The 26,660-nt window shown below is 46.2% G+C and overlaps 1 protein-coding gene across 2 annotated transcripts; it reads right to left on the bottom strand.

The window, feature by feature from the left end:
- Positions 1 to 1,323: 1,323 nt before the first annotated feature.
- KDELR2 (KDEL endoplasmic reticulum protein retention receptor 2) lies at positions 1,324 to 24,749 on the bottom strand. 2 transcript variants are annotated; one of them, XM_055292378.2, is made up of 5 exons: positions 24,350 to 24,749; positions 14,609 to 14,709; positions 10,096 to 10,254; positions 6,282 to 6,534; positions 1,324 to 3,414 (listed from the first exon to the last, which is right to left on the bottom strand). In XM_055292378.2, the coding sequence occupies exons 1-5, from the start codon at positions 24,438 to 24,440 to the stop codon at positions 3,380 to 3,382; spliced, it is 639 nt and encodes a 212-aa protein (XP_055148353.1). In that variant the 5' UTR covers positions 24,441 to 24,749; the 3' UTR covers positions 1,324 to 3,379. The 2 variants fall into 2 exon arrangements, with proteins under 2 accessions (XP_055148353.1, XP_055148354.1); XM_055292379.2 differs by lacking the exon at positions 6,282 to 6,534 and having other exon boundaries at positions 24,350 to 24,616.
- Positions 24,750 to 26,660: the final 1,911 nt, after the last annotated feature.

Below are 26,660 nucleotides of genomic sequence, written 5' to 3'. Positions count from 1 at the left end.
CCCAGACTGGAGTGCAGTGGTGCGATCTCGGCTCACTGCAAGCTGCGCCTCCCAGGTTCATGCCATTCTCCTGCCTCAGCCTCCCTAGTATCTGGGACTACAGGTGCCCGCCACCACACCTGGCTAATTTTTTTGTATTTTTAGTAGAGACGGGGTTTCACCGTGTTAGCCAGGTTGGTCTCAACCTCCTGACCTCCTGATCCACCCGCCTCGGCCTCCCAAAGTGCTGGGATTACAGGCGTGAGCCACCGTGCCCGGCTCTTTTTTTTTGGAGATGGAGTCTCACTCTGTTGCCCAGGCTGGGGTGCAGTGGCACGATCCGGCAGCTCCAACCTCTGCCTCCCAGGTTCAAGCAATTCTTGGGCCTCAGGCTCCCAAGTAGCTGAAATTACAGGTGTGTGCCACCACACCCGGCTTATTTTTTTATTTTTAGTAGAAGTGGGGGTTTTACCATGTTGGCCAGAATGGTCTCAAACTCCTGACCTCAAGAGATCCACCCGCCTCAGCCTCCCAAAGTGCTGGGATTACAGGCGTGAGCCGCTGCGAGTAACAAGGGTGGTGAACCTTCTGGCAAAACTGGCCCACATCAAACAAGTCAGAGGGACTCCTGCCAGAACCAGTTTCCAACCAGCTTTTGAAGCAGCTGTCACAAAGTAAGCAGGAAGTCAGGAGGGGCAAGTATGATTACTGTATGTGTACCAAGCTCCAGCCATGAGCTTTGCCAACAGTGGCTCATTTAAACCGCACAGAAATCCCTTGCAGTTTACCTATGTAACTGGAGACAACGAGGCTCACGTGAAGTCCAGGGCCAGGGAGTACAAGTCAGGGAACCAAGCCTCAACACATGCCTGGGCCCAAAGCATGTGCTTTTCTTACTTAGGGTTCCCATAAATCACTATGATCTTCATTAAAACCACTTCTCTCCATTAAAACCACTTCTCCACCTGCTCTCCTCTTAGCCAGAGCGTGAGAAAGCAGGGAAGCTTCTTCAGACAAAGTTTCTTTGTGATTGAACTGGACAGGGGGATAGATTGGTCTCTGTTAAGGAGCCAAAGGACAGAAGCCTTTCTTTTATAATTTTTAAATTTTCATTTTTACTAGTTTTTTAAATGAGATGTTGCCCAGGCCGGTCTGAAACTCCTGGCCTTAAGTGATCCTCCTGCCTTAGCCTCCCAGAGTGCTGTGATTATAGGCATGAGCCACCAGGCCTGGCTGGAAAGCAGCTTTTCCTATCGTATCAGTTACTGGGCAAATCTCTGAACTTTGCTTTATTTCTCATGATGCTTACATTGAAAAACACACAAATAAACACCTCAATAAAAATACTAATTACCTGGTAACCTTTATTCGGGAAGTGAAAGTAACTGTGAAACAGTGCTTCATAAGGCGTGGCATACAAGGCCTTGGTTTCCAACACCGGCGAGGATGAGGCCCAGTCCCACACTCCCTCGCAGGCACGCTTGCTAGGATGTCTTCCTGGGTGACCAAAACGGTGGTAACAACATAGCCAAAGTTACTTTTATTTGGGTAGGATGACTGCAGAAGGCATCGCTACGCAGAGCTTCCAGACCTTTCCATGCGTTGTGCTCTCCAGAGGATGCGCCAGGTGTGTCGAATTTGCATGCACAAAGACAGGTGTGCACCCCACCCACCCTGGGCTGGGCAGCAAGAGGTCTGCTCACCTACTGCACCAGACTTCCCAGCCTCCTTCCACACTTAGAATCTTCAAGGTGGATGAAAAGAGACCACAGAAACTGAAGCAAGACTAGGATGCTGCAAAGAAAGATGCTCTGATACACAAAAGCCAAAACATAAGGCAAGGAGGGAAAAGTAAAATGAGGGAGACAGACAGGAAGTTAAACTATGCAGTTACACTGCCGATTTAGAACGATGTTAAGACACACACTAGATACAAATGAAACCCATCCTGCTCCCTTCCTCCAGAAGACATTGTAATGCAGAAAGCAAAAATACTACATCCTTCTTGTAGTCAGCACTTAGTATTCAACACTTTAATATTTATGGTGTATCACATAAAAAACAAAGTCATATACTTCTGCATTAATCAAAAAAATAGCAAATCCATATAATGGCAAAATCAGGAAAAAAATTCTAGTATTTCCACAAAATACATAATGTCTTACAGATGATTGTGCGGACTTTAAATGGTTACAGCCCTACAGAGCTTTTGTTACCAATTGAAAAACAAAAAAATCCCAAAGCAGGATGTTCAAAAAGAGCCTAATTCATAAAAAGACAATTTATTCTATGTTTAATATAGTGTTTTTTAGGATGGTAACATAAGTCATGCAACAGCTCTGTAAAACAAAACAAAATAAGAAACTATGATGTCGGCTGTGGGTTAAATAAAAAGAAAACCACACACACACACAAAAATGTAAGGAATGGTTAGTGGTGCTGCCAATTAAAAAAAAATTATAAATCATCTTACCATCCAAAAGTGTTATGGAAAACTGTTTGAATCTGAGCATGGACATGGTTGTAGTCATCTTTTGGAATTATAAGTGAAAGTGATAAGAAACTCCTTGTGTTCCATTTCTCAGAGTAGATTGCTGTATCCAAATGATCATGAACACCCCTCCCGTCCCACTCAGATGGAAAGCAGCCAGAACCCCTGCCGTTGGATTCTTCAGCACCCTTGGGACAGTCTCCAACTGACACTTCCCAGCAGAGGAGGAGGGCAGGCACCTTTGGTGACTCTTCAGTGAGACTCCATCGACATTCAGAATCTTAAAATGTTGGTAATGAAAACCATGGACCTCCAAGTCATCCTTACCAACCTTAAATGTAGTGTTGTGACATCCAACGAAGGACTTCCACGTCACGTGGGAATAAATTTGAACAGATACATCCAATTGAACATAGTGTCTCAGATTTCAAACAAATACAGCTCATCTTTTGCCAAAAAATAAATATAGTGGAATGCAAGTTTGAGGGATGGAAGAATATATAATCTACCAACTGTCAAGGAGTAAGTACAATTTCATTGCAGACACAAAGACTCAACAGTTTCAAAGAATTTTTTAAAATAAAAAAAAAAGTTTGCACTTACTCCTCACAAAATCTTCACTTTTGGAACTATCCCAATTGAAGCTACACACTGAATTTATTAATACAGCATTAAGTTTCTTTGTGTAAAAAAATCTTTGTACACAGTAATAAAAAAAGATAAGGCAAGATGCATTAAACAGAAACCTTCTGGCTCTTTTCCTCTGCGTTTTTACAGAGCCACTGATGACTATCTGCAACAAAAGAGTTAAGTTTCTGATTTTCCGTATCAAGCATCTTATGCCTTTGCTGTGGTAAGAATTCTGTCCGAGCACCCTGAAGGACAGATGCTGGTGATGGTCTTTGGCACTTATGCTGGCAAACTGAGCTTCTTTCCTTTGAGTACTAGAATTTCAAAGAGAAGGAAAGAAAACAAAAGGTTACTAATATTGACAAACTCAGCTTCCTTCTTCCCATTCCTAGAAGTCTCCCACACACAATACTCTACATAGTAAGGTATAGGAAATAAGCAATTGTATTTTAAAAATACAAATTTGATCGAAAGTGCCACTAAATTCATAGTGGCTTTTTGTTATTACGACTTTCACCCTAATCAATATATAGTAAAATATAGCTTATGTAGGGAGGCCTGTGAAATTCTGGGTACTAAAACATAAAGGCCGGGTGCAGTGGCTCATGCCTGTAATTCCAGTACTTTGGCAGGCCAGGGTGGGAGTATCCCTTGAAGCTAGGAGTTCAAGACCAGCCTGGGCAAAAAAAGTGAGAGCGACCCCATCTCTATAAAAAAATTTTTTAAAAAAGAACCAGGTGTGGTGGCATGCACCTGTAGTCCCAGCTACTCAGGAGGATGAGCAAGGTGGATCACTTGAGCCCAGGAGTTTGGGACTGCAGTAAGGATCACACCACTGCATTCTTGCAGCCTGAGTAACAGAGTGAGACCCTGTCTCTTTAAAAAGAAAAAAAAAAAAACCCACAAAGGATGGCTGGGTGAGGTAGCTCACACCTATACTCCCAGCACTTTGGGAGGCAGAGGTGGGCGGATCTCCTGAAGTCAGGAGTTCAAGACCAGCCTGGCCAACATGGCAAGACACCATCTCTAATAAAAATACAAAAATTAGGCTGGGCACAGTGGCTCATGCCTGTAATCCCAGCACTTGGGGAGGCTGAGGCAGGCGGATCACCTGAGGTCGGGAGTTTGAGACGAGCCTGACCAACATAGAGAAACTCCATCTCTACTAAAAATACAAAAATTAGCTGGGCGTGGTGGTACATGCCTGTAATCCCAGCTACTCAGGATGCTGAGGCAGGAGAATCGCTTGAACACGGGAGGTGGAGGTTGTGGTGAGCCAAGATTGCACCACTGCACTCCAGCCTGGGCAACAAGAGCAAAACTCTGTCTCAAAAAAAAAAAAAAAAAAAGGCTAGGCGTGGTGGCTTATGCCTGTAATCCCAGTACTTTGGGAGGCTGAGGTGTGCGGATCACGAGGTTGGGAGTTCAAGACCAGCCTGGCCAACATGGTGAAACTCCGTCTCTACTAAAAATACAAAAATTAGCCGGGCGTGGTGGTGTGCACCTGTAATCCCAGTTACTAGGGTGGTCAAGGCAGGAGAATCACTTGAAGCTGCAAGATGGAGGTTGCAGTGAGCCGAGATTGCGCCACTGCACTCCAGCCTGGGCGACAGAGCGAGACTCCGTCTCAAAACAAAACAAAACAAAATAACAAAATTAGCCAAGCGTGGTAGTGCGTGACTATAATCTCAGCTACTCGGGAGGCTGAGACAGCAGAATCGCTTGAACTTGGGAGGCAGAGGTTACAGTGAGCTGAGAGCAAGCCACTGCATTCTAGCCTGGGCGAGAGAGACTCGCTCTCAAAAAAAACAAAAGGAAAGAGGTAAGACATATATGCTCCTTTTTTTTTTTTTTTTTTTTTTTTTTTTTTTTTTTTTGAGAGAGTTTTGCTCTTGTTCCCCAGGCTGGAGTGCAATGGCGTGATATCAGCTCACTGCAACCTCTGCCTCCCGGGTTCAAGAGATTCCCTGCCTCAGCCTCCCAAGTAGCTGGGATTACAGTCATGTGCCACCACACCCGGCTAATTTTGTATTTTTAGTAGAGATGGGGTTTCGCCATGTTGGTCAGGCTAGTCTTGAACTCCTGACCTCAGATGATCCACCCATCTCGGCCTCCCAAAGTGCTGAGATTACAGGTGTGAGCCATCGCACCTGACCTATATATGCTTTTTACCTAGCAATTCCACCATTAGGAATTTTATTGTATAGCTGGATTTTTAGACTGGAATCTGTGGTTGGGTTTCAGGGGCTCCTGAACCCCCCAAAACTATATGCATGTATTTGGGTGCATATGCATAAATATCCTTTTTTTTTTTGAGAAAGTCTCGCTCTGTTGCCCAGGCTGGAGTGCAGTGGCGTGATCTGCGCTCACTGCAAGCTCCGCCTCCCAGGTTCACACCATTCTCCTGCCTCAGCCTCCCGAGTAACTGGGACTACAGGCGCCTGCCACCATGCCTGGCTAATTTTTTTTGTATTTTTAGTATAGACGGGGTTTCACGTGTTAGCCAGGATGGTCTCTATCTCCTGACCTCATGATCCGCCCACCTCGGCCTCCCAAAGTGCTGGGATTACAGGCGTGAGCCACTGCACCTGGCATAAGTATGCTTTTTTTTCTGAACAAGGATGATAGCTTTCACCAAATTTTTGTAAAGTTTACATGTCCTACATTCATACAGATGCAAAAACACACATATATAAGGATGCTGATTTAATTACTGGATTTTTACAGCAAACCAGTAACAGCCTGACCACCCATGGATGGGGGCTGGGTAAATAAATTATGGTACATGCACATAATGAAACACTGCGGCTACTGAAAATTATGTAGATTTCTAGTGACATGAAAAATGTGAGTGGGATAAAGGCAGTGTATAGAACAGCATGTACAGTTTAAGTCATGTGTCTGTGTATGCATAGAGAGGTATCTGGTGTTAATGTTTACTGAAACACCAGAAGAATCTTTTACAATGAAAATGTGTCACTTTAGGAAAAGCTATTGCAAAAGAAAAAGCGTTCTTGTATTTAAAAAGACAACATCCTGATCCAGAATATTATTGGCCAATCACGAAAGTGTTTCTCTGGAGCCAGTTTGTGAGAGAGTGCCAGGTTAGAAGAGTGCTGGGCAAGGGCACTCCTAAAAGAACACGTGACTCTAGAAACAACGCAGGTCGCACCCAACATACCTTTCGTAATGTACAAGTAGAAGAAGTCACAGTATAGGATGGTCTGGACTACGCCGGCCACCACAGCAATGAGGTCAAAGAAGCCCTCAAAGTAGAAGCGCCAGATCCAGTTGACAAGATACAAAGCACGATAGAGGCCCAGGAAGAACAGGTAGTGGGTGGTGATGGTCTCAGCCTCCCCAGTCTTGCTGATCATAAAGAGCTGCGGAAGGATAGCCACGGACTCCAGGTAGATGGAGAAAGTCCAGAGGATCTGGAAGAGAAATGGCAAGCTTCCATCAGGATCCACTGCCCACCAGGAGCTCACAGGAAACACTCTTGCTTTCTTTACCACAAAGCAGCTTAACATGAGTGGGGAGTAGGGCATTTGGCCCAAAATAGAACAACAGCTTGGCAACTGCATAACCCAGTGGTCCCCAGCCTTTTTGGCACCAGTGATTGGTTTCATAGAAGACAATTTTTCCACAGACCAGCAGGGTGGATGGTTTCGGGATGATTCAAGCACATTGCAATCATTGTGCACTTTACTTCTGTTATTACTATAATATACAATGAAATAATTATACAACTCATCGTAATGCAGCATCAGTAGGAGCCCTGAGCTTGTTTTCCTGCAACTAGACGGTCCTATCTGGGGGTGATGGGAGGGGAGACAGTGACAGATCATCAGGCATTAGATTTTCATAAAGAGCACGCAACCTAGATCCTTCATATGCACAGTTCACAATAGGGCTCGTGCTCCTATGAGAATTGAATGCCTCGCGCTCCTATGAGAATTGAATGCTGCCAGTTATCTGACAGGAGGTGGAGCTTGGGCGGTAATGTGAGTGATGGGGAGCGGCTGTAAATACAATGAAGCTTCACTTGCTCACCCACATCTCGTCTCCTCCCGGGCAGCCTGGTTCCTAACAGGCTACGAACCAGTACCAGTCAGTGCCCCAGGGGTTGAGGACTCCCAGCATAAATCACAGAAACTTAAGCAACCTTTAAGAAGCAAGGCACGGCCAGTGTGACAAGCTGGGTAACCTGGACACCTCTACCTCTTTGAATTTTCATCACTTTGTCTCTCCAGGTTTATTTTTCCCTGTTCAATTTTCTATGAATCTACATACAGACGTTTCTCCTAGACAAGCTTGTCCTGCTCCAGATCTGGGATACCAAATCAACCCTGCTTTCCACCAGGATTGACAATACTGATAACTGATAAGTTCCTTCCACTTCCTCACTGCTGTTTGTCCTCACTGACTGATCTTGCCAGACAACTGAAATATTTTCACTATTTTTCTTATTCCTTAAGCTTTCTGGTGTGGTTAAATCAAAGGGGTAGAAGTCAGAATTATAATTATAGAAATTCTCTGCCCAACGTATGACTTTATTCACGATGATGACAGAAGGACTTTCAGATGGTCCTTGAGTGTTTTAAAAGTCCAGGCGTGGCCAGGTGTGGTGGCTCATTCCTGTAATCCCAGCGCTTTGGGAGGCCGAGACAGGTGGATCACCTGAGATCAGGAGTTCAAGACCAGCCTGGAAAACATGGTGAAACTCGGTCTCTACTAAAAATACAAAAATTAGCCAGGCATGATGGTGGGTGCCTGTAATCCCAGCTACTTGGGAGGCTGAGGCAGGAGAATCGCTTGAACCCAGGAGGTGGAGGTTGCAGTGAGCCGAGATCATGCCACTGCACTCCAGCCTGGGTGACAGCGAGACTCTGTCTCAAAAAAAAAAGAAAAGTTCAGGGTCTCCCAGCACCCATCAGACACCCAGGGTAGCACAGTGACTTGTCGGCCCCAGGATGTGGAGCAGCACCGTTTGCCTGTTCAGCAGGGAAAGAAGAGGCACTCGGGAGCAGATCAGCGCACTGCACGTTTGCCTGTTCAGCAGGGAAAGAAGAGGAACTCGGGAGCAGATCACCGCACTGCACAGTGCTAGGTGCACCACAAACCACCTTTCCTAAAGGCAAGAGGTGCAGAGTGCTGCTAAGCAGGGTCACAGACACGACATCAGTGCACATCTGTACATGAAAAGGAAACAAAATGTGGGCTACAGGAGGGAGACCTTGTTCTTCCCACATTGGGACAGGCAGGGCTCTGTGTTTGGTACCACAGAAGTCAAGATAATGAAATACAGTTTCAAGTTTCTATTTCAAATGAGTCAGACAGTAAGCTGTCAGCAGACACCTGAATATGTGGGTGCTTAATTCTCATCTACGATTTTTTACACCAGTCATGAACATTGCACTAGAGTTTGCCAAACCAGAAAATAAAAACAAAAAACCCCATGAAAATCTACACGATCTGCAAACACGCAAATAGGTCCATTCTAGATAACCAGACATGACCGCTAAATTAACCTTTTTTCTTTAGATGGAGTCTCGCTCTGTCGCCAAGGCTGGAGTGCAATGGATGGATCTCAGCTCACTGCAACCTCCACCTCCAGGTTTAAGTGATTCTCCTGCCTCAGCCTCCTGAGTAGCTGGGATTACAGGCGTGCAACACCACACCCAGCTAATTTTTGTATTCCCCACTAATTTTTGTATTTCTTTCTTCCTTTTTTGAGACAGTCTTGCTCTGTCGCCCAGGCTGAAGTGCAGTGGCGTGATCTCGGCTCACTGCAACCTCTGCCTCCAGGTTTAAGTGATTCTCCTGCCTCAGCCTCCTGAGTAGCTGGGATTACAGGAGTGCGACACCACACCCAGCTAATTTTTGTCTTTCTTTCTTTTTTTTGAGACGGAGTCTCACTCTGTCGCCCAGGCTGGAGTGCAGTGGTGCAATCTCGGCTCACTGCAAGCTCTGCCTCCCGGGTTCACGCCATTCTCATGCCTCAGCCTCCCAAGTAGCTGGGACTACAGGCACCCACCATCATGCCTGGCTAATTTTTTGTATTTTTAGTAGAGACGGGGTTTCACTGTGTTAGCCGGATGGTCTCAATCCCCTGACTTCGTGACCCACCCGTCTCGGCCTCCCAAAGTGCTGGGATTACAGGCATAAGCCACTGCGCACGGCTAATTTTTGTATTTCTAATAGAGACAGGGTTTCACCATGTTGGCCAGGCTGAATGCCTGAACCTCTGACCTCAAGTGAACTGCCCACCTCGGCCTCCCAAAATGCTGTGATTACAGGTGTGGTGAGCCACCAGGCCCAGCCCTAAATAACTTTTTTTTTTTTTTAACTTTTTTTTTTTTGAGACAGAGTCTCGCTCTCTCGCCCAGGCTGGAGTGTAGTGGCGCGATCTCAGCTCACTGCAAGCTCCACCTCCCGGGTTCACGCCATTCTCCTGCCTCAGCCTCTCAAGTAGCTGGGACTACAGGTGCCTGCCACCATGCCTGGCTAATTTTTTTTTTTTTTGGTAGAGATGGGGTTTCACCATGTTAGCCAGGATGGTCTTGATCTCCTGACCTCGTGATGTGCCCACCTTGGCCTCCCAAAGTGCTGGAATTACAGGCGTGTGCCACCACGCCCGGCCATAACCTCTTTTTTCTTTTCCCTCGAGACAGTCTTGCTCTGTCACCCAGGCTGGAGTACAATGGCGTGATCTCGGCTCACTGCAGCCTCCGCCTCCTGGGTTCAAGCGATTCTCCTGCCTCAGCCTTCTGAGTAACTGAGATTACAGGTGCGTGCCACCACACCCAGCTAATTTTTTGTATTTTTAGTAGAGACGGTGTTGCACCATGTTGGCCAGGCTGGTCTCGAACTCCTGACCTCATGACCTCATGATCCACCCAAAGTGGAGGCTGAACTCCGCCTCAGCCTCCCAAAGTGCTGGGATTATGGGCATGAGCCACTGTGCCTGGCCCTAAATAACCTTTTAAACTAACCTCAAGAGGAGAGAAATCGTGATTGACTAAAAACGAGAGGCCTCCCACAGGGACCACCAGAAACTCCACTCGGAAGGTATCATGATTTCCATCGTAGGTTGCCTTAAATTTCAGGTAGATCAGGTACACTGTGGCATAGGAGCAGGCAAGGTAGATAACCTACAAATAAAAGAAAAAACACCAGGTGTCAATACCTTGCCACCGTTCCAGCTCCCCCAGCTTTTTTAATCACCCATGTATTTGGAAAGGCAAGATTTTTTTCCTTAGCTTTTTTTTTGGAATTTTAAAACTTAAATATAGTAAAATTCTCTTTTTTGGAGGTGTTCAGTTCTGAGGCATAACCACCACCAAAATTAGGACACAGAACAGTTCCATCATCCCCAAAATTCTGCCATGCTGCCCCTTTGCAGTCAAGCTCCCCCAGGCTTCCTTCACCTCCTGCAGTGCAATCCACTTATGTTCTCTGTCCATAGTTTTGCCTTTTCTAGAAAGCCACATAAATGGAGTCATATAGTATGTTGCCTTCTGAGTCCAACTTCAGTTAGCCTAATGCATCTGAGAGTCAACCAAACTTATTGTGTGTATAGCAGGTCTGCCAATAACATCCTTTTGTTGTAACATTGATGAGAAAAGAAACTGGTTCCCGGCTGGGGCTGCTGTCCATGGCGTTTGCATGCTCTCCCCCAGTCCACATGGGTCTTCTCCAGATACTCTGGTTTCCTCTTACATCTCAAAGATGTGCATGTTAGCTGAACTGGCATGTGTGAACTGTCCTAGTGTGAGTGGGTGTGGGTGAGCGTGCCCTGTGATGGAATGGCATCCTGTGCAGTGGGGGGAAAGTTCCCGCCTTGAACCTGAGCTGCTGGGATAGGCTCTGGCCACCTGGGACCCTGAAATGAAGTAAGTGGGTTGGAAAATGAATACAAACTATGGTAAAATAAAAATTCATAAAGTAGTATACAATAATTATACATATGTACCACAATAAACAATGTAGTACAAAAGCACTCAGTGAGCCTGGTATATTTGTTACTGTTTTTGAACTTTATGGTAGTAGGAGGTACTCGTTATAATTTTTGCTTTGCAAACATATGCTTCTTGATTTAACCCACCACCACTATGACCACCATCATGCACTGATTCACCAAAAATTGGATAAATAATTATGTTGCTTTTATTAATCTTTCTTAAATATATAGCTCACGTTGGCTGGGCATGGTGGCTCACGCCTGTAATCCTAGCACTCTGGGAGGCCGAGGCGGGCGGATCATGAAGTCAGGAGATCGAGACCATCCTGGCTAACATGGTGAAACCCCATCTCTACTAAAAAAATACAAAAAACTAGCCGGGCGTGGTGGCGGGTGCCTGTAGTCCCAGCTACTCGGGAGGCTGAGGCAGGAGAATGGTGTGAACCCAGGAGGCGGAGCCTGCAGTGAGCCGAGATCTCACCACTGCACTCCAGCCTGGGCGACAGTGAGACTCTGTCTCAAAAAAAAAAAAAATAATAATAATAATAATAAATAAATAAATAAATATAGCTCACGTTTGTTTTGTTTTTTTTTTGTGTGTGTGAGATGGAGTCTTGCTCTGTCACCCAGGCTGGAGTGCAGTGGCACAATCTCGGCTCACTGCAACCTCCGCCTCCCGGGTTCAAGCGATTCTCCTACTTCAGCCTCCCAAGTAGCTGGGATTACAAGTGCCCGCCACCATGCCCAGCTAATTTTTATATTTTTAGTAGAGATGGGGTTTCCATGTTGGTCAGGTTGGTCTCAAACTCTTGACCTCAGGTGATCCGCCTGCCTCAGCCTCCCAAAGTGCTGGGATTACAGGCGTGAGCCACTGCACCCGGCCTGTTTTGGGTCTTTATTTAAAAGTCTGGTGGTGTTTTTGGGATCGGAAATATGCTGTAGGAACTTAACTCTTACTCATGTCAATTAGCCTATGGTAAAACTGGCTTCAGTGTATGTTGTTTCACTTCAAGAACCTACCAATGACATTAAGTGAGGGCCTACTGTTAATAATTTGTTCCTTTTTATAGCTGTGTCCATTGGTGGTCCATTGTATGGATGCACCAGTTTGTTTATTCACTCACCAGTTGAAGGACAGGTGGTTTCTAATTTGGGAGGACAGTGGATAAAGCTGCTGTGAACATTTGCGTACAAGTGTTTGTGTGAATGTAAGTTTTCACTTCTCTTAGGTATGTACTTAGGGGTGGGACTGCTGGGTCATATGTTAAGTGTAAGTTTAACTTTTTTTTTTTTTTGAGACAGAGCCTCGCTGTCGCCAGGCTGGAGTGCAGTGGAGGAATCTCGGCTCACTGCAACCTCCGCTTCCCAGGTTCATGCAATTCTCCTGCCTCAGCCTCCCCAGTAGCTGAGATTACAGGCGTGTGCCGCCACACCCAGCTAATTTTTAGTAGAGATGGGGTTTCACCATGTTGGCCAGGATGGTCTCGATCTCCTCACACATGTATGTGAATAAATACAAAACAAAATCTACATGCATAAACAAGACACACATCCATCTACACGTGAACTGAGCCCCCTCAGCACATCTAGCCAAGGCTCACAGCAGACAGGCCCCTCACCAGGACCTGGCCTGTGGCCAGCTCAACATTAATAAAAACTTGATGGGCGTTATTTTCACTAAGGCCTCAGCAGCAGCTGGAGAAGAACAGCTGCTTCTCTCTTCTCACCAGCACGTAGAAGTTAAAGTAAAAAGACACGAGCACCTCGGGTCTCACGCCAGACTTCAGGACACTGTGCTTAGAAACTACAACCAAGCAAGCATGGATTCCTCTGAAACCTGGGCATCCTGAGGGGGAGAGGGGATTCTTGCTCACACACTTCTAGTGCCTGCAGTTTTAACTTGCCTAGACAAGTGGGGACCTAACCATTTTTAAGTAAGCTCATTATTTCCTGAATACTAGGTTCCCATCATTTGGTAATGAAGAATCCATTATAAGTGACTCAAATTTGCTTTTTAGTAAAGACCAGACTCACATATTGCTTTGTCTCCTTTCAACAGTGCTTATGAAAATGCTCTTGAACACAAAATGTTGGGGGGAGGTTGTTTAGGTGCCATACCAATAGGATTCAGTTGAAATATTACTTCCTTGGGTGTGCTAATAACCAAATGGCCTAGAATAGTGCCTGGTGCACAGGTGCTCAGTATTTATAGAACGAAGGAAAGAAATAAATAAATCAGACTTCTATTACATATCCTGAGAGCCCCTGTTCTTTTTTTTTTCTTTTCAGACAGGGTCCTGCTCTGTCACCCAGGCTGCCAGGCTGGAGTACAGTGGTGCAATTATGGCTCACTGCAGCTTCAACCTCCAGGGCTCAAGCGATCCTACCACCTCACCCTCCTGAGTAGTTGGGACTACAGGAGTATGCCACCATGCCTGGCTAATTTTTGTGTTGTTTTTTTTTTTTTTAGAGACGGGGGTCTAACTATGTTGCTCAGGCTGGTCTCGGATTCCTTGGCTCAAGCAATCCACCCACCTTGGCCTCCCAAAGTGCTGGGATTACAGGCGGGAGCTACTGGGCCTGTTTCATTTTTTTTATATCCATAGGTTCGCAACTCTTATATTTTTCCTTTGTAGCACCCATCATAAATTGCAGTCATTTGTACTGCCATGATCTGGGTACTCTCCCACACCAGCCTAGAGACTTCTGCTTATTTTCTGCCATATCCTCAGTTCCCAGCTCTGTAGGTGTCCACAAGCATGAATTCAACACTGTGCGAAAGAACTGAAGCTCACGTAGTCCACAACTTCCCCCAGTATGGGGTGTGTGCCACCAGTACACAAAGTGTTAGGTGGTGTGCAAACATTTTGTATTTTAATAGTTATACATTTGTTTTAATGTGAATTAGAAAAAAAATAAGAAAGACAACAAAGGTGTTATAGATACTAATACTTAGGACAAGTTGAAAGGTTTAAAAAAATACGTTACTAAGTAAATGATGGTATAGAGATCATTTAAGCATGGCAAATGTAATAAAAATGACACGCACACAACAGTTTAAGAAAAACTGACTCAGTGGAAAAGAAAAAAGGTAGAAGCCTATACACAGTTCCTCACACAGCAGCAAAATGAGACACTGCAAACTAGGAGTCCTGCTTTCATTCCTTGTTATGTACCAACTTGCTGAATTTCTCTGGGGACTCTGTAATTTCCCATGGCTTGAAAATATAATAGTTACCCCTCTTTCTTATAGAGTTACCAAGAGCTTTAGATTTATCATACTTAAGGAACCTAAAATAAAAAAGTTCTAACTTCAAAGTATTTTAATTAACTACTGTTTTGAAACCAAAAATGTATGCTTACTGATAGCTCGTTTAGTCCCAGTTACATGTACAAGGTGGTCTGAAAGTTTTAAAGTCAAGAACAGCATATTAAGACATTATTTTTGGAGCATTTTAATTAAAAATCCATAGTGACAGAAAATTAAGTTTCCAGAGACCTGTGCACTGTACATGAAATACATTCCAGTGGATGGCATACCATACCTTCATAGATGTGTTATACAATGAAATAAATGAAGTAAAAAGATCCAGGTAACGAGTTGTGAAGACCAGTGCAAACAGAAGCTGGCTTTTCCCAGAAATACCTAGAGAAACAGAAGGGAAGTATTAGAAAGGCCTGAAGAGCTTTGGGATTCCTATGGAGGGAATGCAGGGAATGTAGACAGGGAAGGAGGGGCGCGTGGGGTCAAGGCCCAGGTGGGGGTGGCTCTGAATGAACAAGAGCAGTTGTAGTTTTTCTATCCCTTCACATTCCCAAATATGCCCCTTTTGGGAGGCTCTAACAGGCTTTTCTGTCTCACTATAAAGGGCGACCACAGGAAAGGGGCTTTATTATGCCAGGATGTGTATCATTCAAACGAACCTTTTACTTCTCAAATACATCACCTTAGGTAGGAACAAATTTCTCAATAATTCTGCTGTCATTTAGTGTTATAACTTGTCTCTTACATTCAGATTCTTCTTTTTCTTTTCCCCTGAAACAGGGTCTTCCTCTACCGCCCAGGCTGGAGTGCAGAGGCACGATCAAGCTCACTGCAGCCTTCACCTCCTGGGCTTCAGCAATCTTCCCACCTCAGCCTCCAGAGTAGGTGGGACTAGAGGTGTGAACTACCACATCCAGCTAATTTTTAAACAAATTTTTTGTTCACCATGTTGCCCACACTGGTCTTGAACTCCTGGGCCCAGGCAATCCTCCCAGCTTCCCAAAGTGTTGGCATTACAGGTATGAGCCACCTCGCCTGGCCCTTTCTTTGCATGGTAAAACAATATCTCCATGGTGAGAAATCTTTTGAGAACGGAAATGGAGTCTACTGTGATTAAGGGGGATGAGGAGTCGAGTGAGAACTCAGTAAGAGTTGGGCAGGAACTCCCGCTGGAATAATGGCATCACCTCCCATGGTGACTTCTTTGCTAAGAGAGGCAATTACTTGGATATGTTAAGATTTTTAAAGCTTCCATCTCAGTTGGGCATAGTGGCTCATGACTGTAATCTCCACATATAGGGGGGCTAAGGCAGGAGAATCGCTTGAGCCCAGGAGTTTGAGACCAGACTCCATCTCTACGAAAAATAAAAAAGTGATAGCCAGGCAAGGTGGCACACACCTGTGGTCCCAGCTACATGGGAGGTTGAGGTGGGAGGATTGCGTGACTCCAGGAGGCTGAGGCTGCAGTGAGCTGTGATCACATCCCTGCACTCTAGCCTGGGTGACAGAGCGAGACCCTGTCTCAAAAAATAAATTAATTAAAATAAATAGAAATTCCATTCTATTTGTATAAAAATGTTCCTGAATGCTAGGACAACATGAAGGTAGGAACCCACAACTACAGCCGGTCTTCAAAAGCAGCTGTCTTTTTTAAAGCCTTGAAACTGTGTTTCCACCTCCAACCACCAACCCACCTCCAGAGCACTGCATGGCACAGCCACGCTCAGCCAGGAAGGCTGGACATTTATGTGGTGTGCACACAGCTTTTCTGACATCTATATTTGGCCAAATATTTATGTGACAAAGGACATGAACTATGCGTTTCAGATGTTGGAGACTGAGCAAATGCATTAAAGAAACTGAAGGCTGACTAAATGTCAGAACCCACCCACCCTCATCTATAATGCAAACTTCACACCACTACACATTTTAGTAAGTATGAATTTAACAGAAAAGTCACTTCACCCAAATCATTCACAACACTACTCCGGAACGTGAAAAGCACATTTTTCTTTTCTTTTTTTGAGACTGGGTCTCACTCTGTTGCCCAGGCTGGAGTGTGGTGGCACAAGTGTAGCCCACTGCACCTTTGACCTCCCTGGGCTGAGGTGATCCTCCCACCTCAGCCTCCTGAGTAGCTGGGACTACAGGTGGGCGTGCCACCACACCTGGCTAATTTTTGTGTTACATGTTGTTTCTCAATATTTTATGAACAATCATTTTGCAGCTTGCTGAAACTGAAAACCTGAATGTAAGAATGTTACTTTCTCAGAAGAATAACTGTAGTCTCAGCCTATTCACATACACACCTAAACAGAAATGGAAAAAAATGTTGACGCCACCCTTCCAGATCCATCAATAGAAACCAAAGGGCCAAGGGAGAAGACACGGACAGTGAATCTGCTCTGCTTAGTCTTTTCCCCAGTAACGGATAACTTATTTCTTCCTATAGAGATCAATGTTCCAAAGGGGAAATAACAAGGCTGCTGCTAACCAAGAAAATGGGAGGTTTCAGAGGGGGAAGAAGAAAAAACAAGGAGCAGTCAGACCATACCTGGTGTTTGTTGAAGCCTTGATAAATCAATTTCCAGCTTATTTCCTATATGGTTCTTTCCAATATTTTAAACATAAACATACAGGATACAGATAGGTGAATTTTGTGGGAAAGGGTTTTACTCTAACAGAACTTTGGAAGCCAGGCAGATTTGAAATTGTGTCCTCATTCCCAGCATTCCTATACTGAAAACCAGGGACCATCATATTGTCTTTACCAGCACCCATGGGGACCCAGCTTACATCCCACCTCCTCCGGGATGTCATCTCTGAAGATACCCTCCCTCGGGACTGTTGATTCATTCGGCAAGCACATAAGGGGAACTGCTTCATGCCAGCTGCTGCCCTAGCTCCAATTACAGTACTTATAAAAATACACTGTGATGATGTGGTTCCTGCTTCTCCTCTCCCCAAAAACCCCACTCAATACCAAGATCTTTAAAGGCTGGGGTCATGCCTTATTCCATCTTGTATTCCCTGCATGGGACACTGGGCCCTGACACACAGCGGGACTCAGAAAATATCTGCTGAATGAATAAATGGACAAAAGAAAATGGAATTCATTTTATCTTCATGTCATGGGGGCATATTCTCATTTCATGGTATTTCGGGAGAACACTTCTAAAGAATGTCCAGGTTATACTGTGTCTCTGTGACTGTAAATAGGGCTCTGCCCTAATTTACTACTAGCTAGAGGGCGAGAGAGCCCCAAGTGCACACAGGGCAGTGTGTGGTTTGCAGCCCGTCCATGGAGTAGCGTCCACGCAGGACAGCCTTGCTGGAAATCTGTGGATGCTAACGTGGTCCCACAATGTTCTCCCCAGCCCGAGACCCTGATTAGGAAGTAGCAGCTTCTTCCTTTAAAACAACAAAACTGTCCTGTCTTCACAGGAAAATGGGAATCCTAGCTGAAGACAGAAAGGGGTGGGGCAAGAATCTCCTGGAGGGGTTGGGAGTAGAATACTTGCTGTTAAACCAGAGCAGCTCCTAGTCAGCTTCTCTCCACTTTGAGATCAAAGCATGCTAAGGTTACCAGGTAATAAGCTCTCCCAGAATACTCACTTTTATAAATGTTTCTGAAACTGACATCGCCTTACCAAATACACCAAACATCCATATTAAGGAGTACAACTTGTTAAATGGAAATCAGTCATTAAACTTAACATCATTCTTGTCTTATCCTACTGGGCCAGGTTAAATGTCTTTTGTTTTCTGTTTTGTTTTCGAGATGGGGTCTCTCTCTGTGGCCCAGGTTAGAGTACACTGGTGCAATCATAGCTTGCAGCCTTGACCTCCTAGGCTCAAGCAATCTTCCCAATGAGGTATTATATATTACAAAATAGTTAGAAGAGAAGTTTTCGAATGAAGAAATGATAAACACATGAGGTGATGGAAATAACTACCCAGATTAGACTACACAACATACACATGTATTGAAATATCAAATTGTACCCCATAAATAGATCCAATCATAATGTATCAATTAAAAATTTTTAATCCATAACCCAAAATAATGCAAATTAAAACACATAAACCAAAAATAAGACATGAACATTTTAAAATTTGATATTGTCAAATTTCTCCTAGAAAGGCTATGCCAATTTATGTATCTACTAACACCAAATGAAAAGACCCTTTCTTCACATCCTTGCCAACATTTTCCTACCCAGTGGTATGTACTGCTGTTCTTTTTTCTTTGCTTGCCCGCCCCCTGCTTTTTTTTTTGAGACCGAACTTCACTCAGTTGCCCAACCTGGGGTATAATGGCATGATCACAGCTCACTGCAGCCTGGGGCTTAAGTGATTCTCCTTCCTTAGCCTCCTGAGTAGCTAAGACACAGGTACATGCCACCACGCCCAGCTAATTTTTCATTTTTTTATAGAGACAGGGTTTCACTATGTTGCCCAGGCTGGTCTCAAGCTCCTGGCCTCAAGTGATCCTTTAGCTTTGACCTCCCAAAGCACTGCCACCATACCTGGCCTGCACTGCTATTTTCATATTCAAATTCCTAACTCCTAGCGAGACTAGGCATCCTTTCATGCTTCATTGGTCTTTCGTTATTCTTCAGTGAATTGCCAACTCTGCCCATTTTTCAGCTGGGTTTTTATTTGTAGGAGTACTTTATTATAGATATTAACCTTTTGTCACTTAGGTATATTACAGATTATTTCACTCAGTTTATTGTCTTTAGCTTTGATAATATTCTGAATTAAGAGATCAGTTTGGAGAGATGTCATCTTGCTTCCTCACCAGCCTGCCTGGGTGCTCTCCAGGACCGTAGTATGAACATACATGCAGGTCGTCTTCTATGTCCATCAGTGAAGTTTAATATTTATTTTTTATTTTTATTTTTTTGAGACAAGAGTTTCGCTCTTGTCGCCTAGGCTGGAGTGCAGTGGTGCGATCTCGGCTCACTGCAACCTCTGCCTCCTGGTTCAAGCAATTCTCCTGCCTCAGCCTCCCTAGTGGCTGGGACTACAGGCAAAAGCCACCACGCCCGGGTAACTTTTTTGTAATTTTAGTAGAGATGGGTTTCACCATATTGGCCAAGCTGGTCTTGAACTCCTGACTCAGGTGATCCACCCACCTCGGCCTCCCAAACTGCTGGAATTACAGGTGTAAGCCACCGTGCCCGGCCATCTTTTGTACATTTTCATATAATTTCAACTACATTGCAGCTTTCTTGAGAACAGAAACTTTTCTCTCTCTTTTTTTTGTTTGTTTTTTGTTTTTGAGACGGTCTCACTCCATCACCCAAGCTGAAGTGCAATGGTGTGATCACGGCTCACTGCAACCTTGACTTCCTGGGCTCCAGTAATCCTCCCCACTCAGCCTTCTGAGTAGCTGGGACCACAGCGCACCATCGCAGCTGGCTAATTTTTATATTTTTGGTAGAGACAGGGTTTCACCATGCTGCCCAAGCTGGTTTTGAACTCCTGTGCTCAAGTGATCCACCCACCTTGGCCTCCTAAAGTGCTGGAATTACAGGCATGAGCCACTAAGGCCGGTCAAGAACAAAAACTTTTTTTTTTGTTTGTTCGTTTGATTTTTTGAGACGGAGTCTCGCTCTGTCACCCAGGTTGGAGTGCAGTGCGCAATCTCGGCTCACTGCAAGCTCCACCTCCCGGGTTCATGCCATTCTCCTGCCTTAGCCTCCCGAGTAGCTGGGACTACACGCGCCCGCCACCACGCCTGGCTAATTTTTTGTATTTTTAGTAGAGACGGGGTTTCACCGTGTTAGCCAGGATGGTCTCGATCTCCTGACCTTGTGATCCGCCCGCCTTGGCCTCCCAAAGTGCTAGGATTACAAGCGTGAGCCACCGTGCCCGGCCGAGAATAAAAACTTTTAACAGCTGCAAGCTGCTGCTCTGAATTGTGTGCCAGTGCCTTGCATATAGTGCATGGTCAATAAATCAGAGTAATGATTACTCAGACTGGCACTCAAAAGAGCACAGGCGAAACAGCTACAGAGGGAGCTGCACATGTGAAGCAAAAGCTTCTTGGAGTACTCCACATCTTACCCACTATATTACTCCAAAAATATCAACTGTCCCATATCTGAAATGCACGGACACCATAAGCTCCCGTATGGTGTTTGGTAGGATGAAAAGTTTACAACCTACGTAACAGCTAACAATCTAAGCAACAGGGGAAGGAGGGAAGGAGAGAGACTAGAGGGGGAAGGCCCGGGGTCGTAAATCTCAAAAAGACTCCTCTAGCTACAGTAGATACACACCACTGATCACTAGCTACAGTAGATACACACTACTAATAGATACAGCACTATAGTAGATACAGCACTAATAACCATTGGCCTACAGGAAAATTTGAATAGGAAGCCCTTCATCTAAAACCACCGCTTGTTCTTCCGAGGTTATGTAGGTCAGTGTTTAGGACAAAAATAAAATGACGACTTGAGCATACTGTGGATCGAGCTGCCATGATAATTCAGAATAGGAGAAACTCACATTCCATGTTGGCACCCTTCTGTAATGACAATAGCAGATATAGCCACAAGAGAATGCAACCTCAAACATGATCAACTCACTGCCCCCACTTTAAAACGGTCCTTAAAGGCAGCTGTTCTGGAATCTGACTATGAGGAACACAGAATCTCCAGCTTCCACACAAGTCAGCCTCATCCCTGACCCTTATGGGGTAAAAAGCACCATGGTTCCGAGACTAAAACAGCATTTTCAAAATCGGTGCTAAAATCCTAAAAATGAACCTCGGTATGAGTATTTTCAAAATGAGAAACACAATCTGGATGCACGTGTCTCCTATTCCAGTCATTCGAGAAACTCATATCAAATTCTTACTCTTTCAAAAGACTCTAAACAACTTTCATAATTTAGTATGGAAAAATAAAGCAGCTTGTCAAAGTTAGCGTTTAATTCTGAATAAATGATCTGGGTGATTTACTTAAAATCTGGAAAACACACAAACCAGGACAGAAATCATCCTAAGTCTGAGAACAAGAACAATTTAATAATGTCCTGGGAATACTTGACAAATGCACACACATGAAGTTAACTCATCTATTTCTCTTCCTTCGTTAGCATTTTAGCTGAAGTATTTCGTATTTTCCTTATATGCTCCTGAATCTATCAAATGAAAACAGTGAATAGTAAAAAACAAACAGCCAGGCGCAGTGGCTTACGCCTGTAATCCCAGCACTTTGTGAGGCCGAAGCGGGCGGATCATGAGGTCAGGAGACCGAGACCAGCCTGGCCAACGTGGTGAAACTCCGTCTCTACTAAAAATACAAAAATTAGCCGAGCGTGGTGGCAGGCGCCTGTAGTCCCAGCTAATTGGGAGGCTGAGGAGAATCGCTTGAACCCGGGAGGCGGAGGTTGCAGTGAGCCGAGATCGCACCATTGCACTCCAGCCTGGGGCACAAGAGCGAGATTTCGTCTCAAAAAAAAAAGAAAAAAATCAGTATTCTGAAGTTGCACTAAATTCTCCCAAGTATCTTAGTTTGGATAAAAGTTTAGGAGACAGCACACTTCAAGCCTTAATGATGTGCCAGAGGAGGGGATTCTGAAAAACATATGGAAGAAAATGAAGAGACTCACATAAAGATTTTAGAGCAAAACTAAAGATTAAAAGTAACATCGCCAGGCACTATGGCTCACACCTGTACCCAGCCACTCAGGAGGCTGAGGAGGGAGGATCACTTGAGCCCAGGAGTTTGAGGCTGTAGTGAGCCTGACACAGCCATTGCACTCCAGCCTGGGGGACAGTGAGACATCGGTCCCACTCTTTAAGAAAAAAAAAAAAAAAACTAACATCATCTGAGTGTAACAAAAAAGGATCTAAACATTGTGGTTTGGTATCAAATGTTTATTTAGGCTCCTTTAGACATTCACCTATCCAATCCTTTGAGTTACTAATTGTGCTTCAATCCTGGCTCTATCACTAATTTATTCGACTCCCTAAGACTCAGCTCCCCCCTCCACAGAATGGGAACAATAGCACCTATCTCCTAAGGTTGTTTATTTATTTATTTATTTTGAGACAGTTTCGCTCTCGTTGCCCAGGCTGGAGTGCAATGGCGTGATCTCAGCTCACCGCAACCTCCGCTTCCCAGGTTCAAGCAATTCTCCTGCCTCAGCCTACCAAGTAGCTGGGATTATAGGCATGCACCACCACGCCCGGCTAATTTTGTATTTTTAGTAGAGACGGGGTTTCTCCATGTTGAGGCTGGTCTTGAACTCCTGACCTCAGGTGATCCGCCCGCCTCGGCCTCCCAAAGTGCTGTGATTACAGGCATGAGCCACCGCGGCCGGCCCTCCTAAGGTTATTTTAATGACCACCTGGGATAAGCCATATAAAGCACTCGGCTGACTTCTTGATATTCAGAGGAAGTGCCTAAACGTCACTTATCCAAATTGCCGCAGTTATTTGTTGTCACTGGAAATCAAACAATTGAGCCTCTCAGAACTACGTATCAACTGAGAGATCACCTCCAAGTCAAACACACTGGCACACGGACTTTGTAACACTCATCTCAACTGTTCAAAGGTCTTTTTGGTTTTGCTTACTTCCTGGATCTCAGTTATGTTCCAAGGAGATAGGCGAGGCCTGCAGACAGCAGAGTCAGAGATGTAAGTGTGACTTTAGACGCCAAAATTCTTAGAAATAAATCAGGTAAATAGAGTCTCTGCCACTCAGATCATTCAGGATCATCTTTTACTGCCTCTGAAAAAATTAAGTTCTTGAGTTCAACAAAAATTATTTCGCCAAGCATCAAAAGTAAGTTTAAGGAATTTTTAAGAAAGTTAAAGCCTGGGCAACATGGTGAAACCTTTTGTCTACAAAAAATAGCAAAAAAAAAAAAAAAAAAAAGTTAGCCAGGCGTGGTGGTGCATGCATGGAGTCCCAGCTATTCAGGAGTCTGAGGCAGGAGGATTACCTGAGCCAGGGGAGGCAGACGCTGCAGTGAGCAGTGATCGCACACTGCACTCCAGCCTGGGTGACAAAGCGAGACCCTGCCTCCAAAAAAAAAAAAAAGTTAAAAACTCTCAATTATTATACCTTTAAAATTAACGAAATGTAAAAGTCCAAAACTATTATCTGGGAAAGACTCGTTTCACTGCCTCCTAGCAGTGCCTGCATGAAATCTGTACTCCTGAAAAGGGAAGCAGCCAGCTCACTGGTGACGTGGAGCAAGGAATTGCAGGAGCCCATAAGAGGCCTCGGAGGTCCCCGGGCGCTGCAGTTTTAAGAGAACCCATTATTAGATGGAGGCACTTAAGAGTTTGACAAACCACATCGTTTCCCAAAGCAGCATTAATTAAGTCAAGAAAATCACTGAAGACCTCCCCGCAAGCCCCTCCCCAGCGGGTGTGATCCTGGACCCAAGGGCTTGGGTGATGCCCACACAACTCTAAGGACAGGCCTGACCCGACCCCACTACACCACACCTAGAGCCCGGCCTTGCACGGGCAGGGTGGGGAGCCGGGTGACCTCTCCCTGCGCCCGCCCCACCTCCCGAGCTGGCTGGGCTGCCACGTCAGGCCCAGCCGGCCGCGGTCCTGCCCATCCTCCTCCCGCCCATTCCATTGATTCGCGGGTTCCCTGCAACCCCGGGACCCCCACGCGGGATCCTGGCCGGAGAAGTGCCCCCATTCAAGCCCAGGGAGGGGCCACGCCTGCCGGACCCCCCGCCCCACACCAACTTTTCAGACAGAGCAGGGCCCCGCGCAGCCGGGTGCGCCCCGAAGGCTCAAGTTCACGCGGTGATCGAGTGCAGAGCGGGGCCCGGCGCTGCAACACCCGGCCCGGAGCCCACCCCGAGGGCCCGCAGGCCGCTGCCCCCCGGGTCCGGGCACCCGTTAGGCCGGCCGAGGAGGTGTGTCGGGCCGGCGCAGGCCCCGCGGGCTGTGGGGTGGCCGAGGTCGGCGGGTCCTCGGCGAGACCCGGCCCCCGCGCCCGAGCCTCTCCGGGCCTTCCCCCGCCGCTCACCGGCGCAGGAGCGCGTCTTCCAGATCTTCAGCAGCAGGATGACGATGGCCGCCAGGTGGGACAGGTCCCCAGTCAGCCGGAAGATGTTCATGGCGGCGGCGGCGGTGGTCAGCGCAGCGCGGCAGCCCCGGGGCTGGGCGGCTCAGGCAGCGGCGACCCCTGAGAGGAAGCGGCGAAGATGGCGAGAGCGCCCGCGACGTGGCCAGGGACGTGGCTGAACTGCCGGCGCGCGCGCGCGCGCGCGGGGCAGCCTGGGAAAGCGGGGCCAGGCCCCGCTCCTTCCCCGCCCCTTAAAAGGGGGCGCGCCCCAGCGCAGGCTCAGCGGGGCAGCTCGCAGGGACTCCCTTGCAGGAAGACCCCGGACTCTCTGCCAACTTTTCCCTGCCGGGTTTCCGGCTTCTCGGGTGCCAGCAGTTTCCTTTACTTTTTTGAAATAACACTCCCTGGGAATCTTTTTTTTCCTCCCACATATCAAAAGAGCTCTACAGGCCTATTGTACGAAAAAGCGTTTAAGAGAAGGCCGGATGCGGTGGCTCATGCCTGAAATCCCAGCACTTTGAGAGGCCGAAGCAGGAGGATCCTTTGAGCCCAGGAGTTCGAGACCAGCCTGGGCAACCTAATGAGACTTCCCCTCACCCCCCATCTCTACAAAAATTTTTTAAAAAATTAGCCGGGCCTGATGGTGCGTGCCTGGAGTACCAGCTATTTTAAAGGCTGAGGCAGGAGGATTGCTTGAGCCCAGGAGATCGAAGCTGCAGTGAACCATGATTGTGCCACTGCACTCCAGCCTGGACGACTGAATGAGACCCTGTCTCAAACAAAACAAAACAAAAAAAAGTACAAGAGGAAAAAAATTGATTTCTAATTGCCTCACTCAAGATAAGGTCAACATCGAAGGTGGAGGTGGAAGATGCAGTTTATGTAGGGGTCTGAAGATTTTACCATTCTGGGGACTGTCTTTAAGAAAGAGAATGCAAAATTAGGTAGAAAAGTGAACATTTGACCGGGCGCGGTGGCTCATCCCTGTAATCCCAGCACTTAAGGAGTACGAGGCGGGCGGATCACGAGGTCAAGAGATCTAGAGCATCCTGGCCAACATGGTGAAACCCTGTCTCTACTGAAAATACAAAAATTAGCTGGGCGTGGTGGCACGCACCTGTAATCCCAGCTACTCGGGAGGCTGAGGCAGGGAGAATCGCTTGAACCTGGGAAGGGAAGGTTGCATTGAGCTGAGATCGTGCCACTGCACTCCAGCCTGGCGACAGAGCAAGACTCTATCTCAAAAAAAAAAAAAAAAAAAAAAGAAAAGAAAAAAGAAAAGTGAACCTTTCTACGAGATGGGGACGTCACAAGAAATTGCAAACAAAACAAAGCTGACAAACAGGATCTGCTACATAATTTGCGGGACGGAGTGCAGAACAAAAACGCACAGTTCCCAGTTCAAAAAGCAGGGCGGGGGCGAGGACCTGGTGCGGTGGCTCATGCCTGTAGTTCCAACACTTTGGGAGGCCAAGGAGGGAGGATCCGTTAAGCTCAGGAGTTCAAAACCAGCCTGGGCAATATGGCAAGACCCTGTCTCTACTAAAAATACAAAAAAAAAAAAAAAAAAAAGCCAGGCATGGTGATGCGCACCTGTGGTCCCAGCTACTCAGGAGGCTGAGGTGGGAGGATTGCTTGAGCCCAGGGGCCAAAGGTTGCATTGAGCGGAGATTCCACCACTGCACTCCAGCCTAGGCAACAGAGTGAGACCCTGTCTCAAAAAAAAAAAAAAAAAGCAGGCCGGCTGCCCTGGCTCACGCCTGTAATCCCAGCACTTTTGGCAGGCCAAGGCTCGCCTCGCCGATCAAGAGTTTAAGAGATCCAGACCGGCCGGGCGCGGTGGCTCACTCCTGTAATCCCAGCACTTTGGGAGGCAGAGGCGGGTAGATCACGAGGTCAGGAGATCCAGACCATCCTGGCTAACATGGTGAAACCCCGTCTCTACTAAAAATACAAAAAAATTTGCCGGGCGTTGTGGTGGACGCCTGTAGTCCCAGCTACTCGGGAGGCTGAGGCAGGAGAATGGCGTGAACCCAGGAGGCGGAGCTTGCAGTGAGCCAAGATTGCGCCACTGCACTTCAGCCTGGGCTACAAACCGAGACTCCGTCTCAAAAAAAAAAAAAAAAAAAAAAAAAAACATCCAGACCATCCTGGCCAACATGGTGAAACCTGGTCTCTACTAAAAATACAAAAATTAGCTGGGCGTGGTGGTGCGCGCATGTAGTCCCAGCTGCTCAGGAGGCTGAGGCAGGAGAATTGCTTCAAGCCAGGA

This window comes from Symphalangus syndactylus, chromosome 9, assembly GCF_028878055.3.
Source record: "Symphalangus syndactylus isolate Jambi chromosome 9, NHGRI_mSymSyn1-v2.1_pri, whole genome shotgun sequence".
NCBI classification, from domain to species: Eukaryota; Metazoa; Chordata; class Mammalia; order Primates; family Hylobatidae; genus Symphalangus; species Symphalangus syndactylus.
The sequence above is the reverse complement of the archived record's forward strand: the minus strand, read 5'-3'. Positions and strand labels throughout refer to the sequence as shown.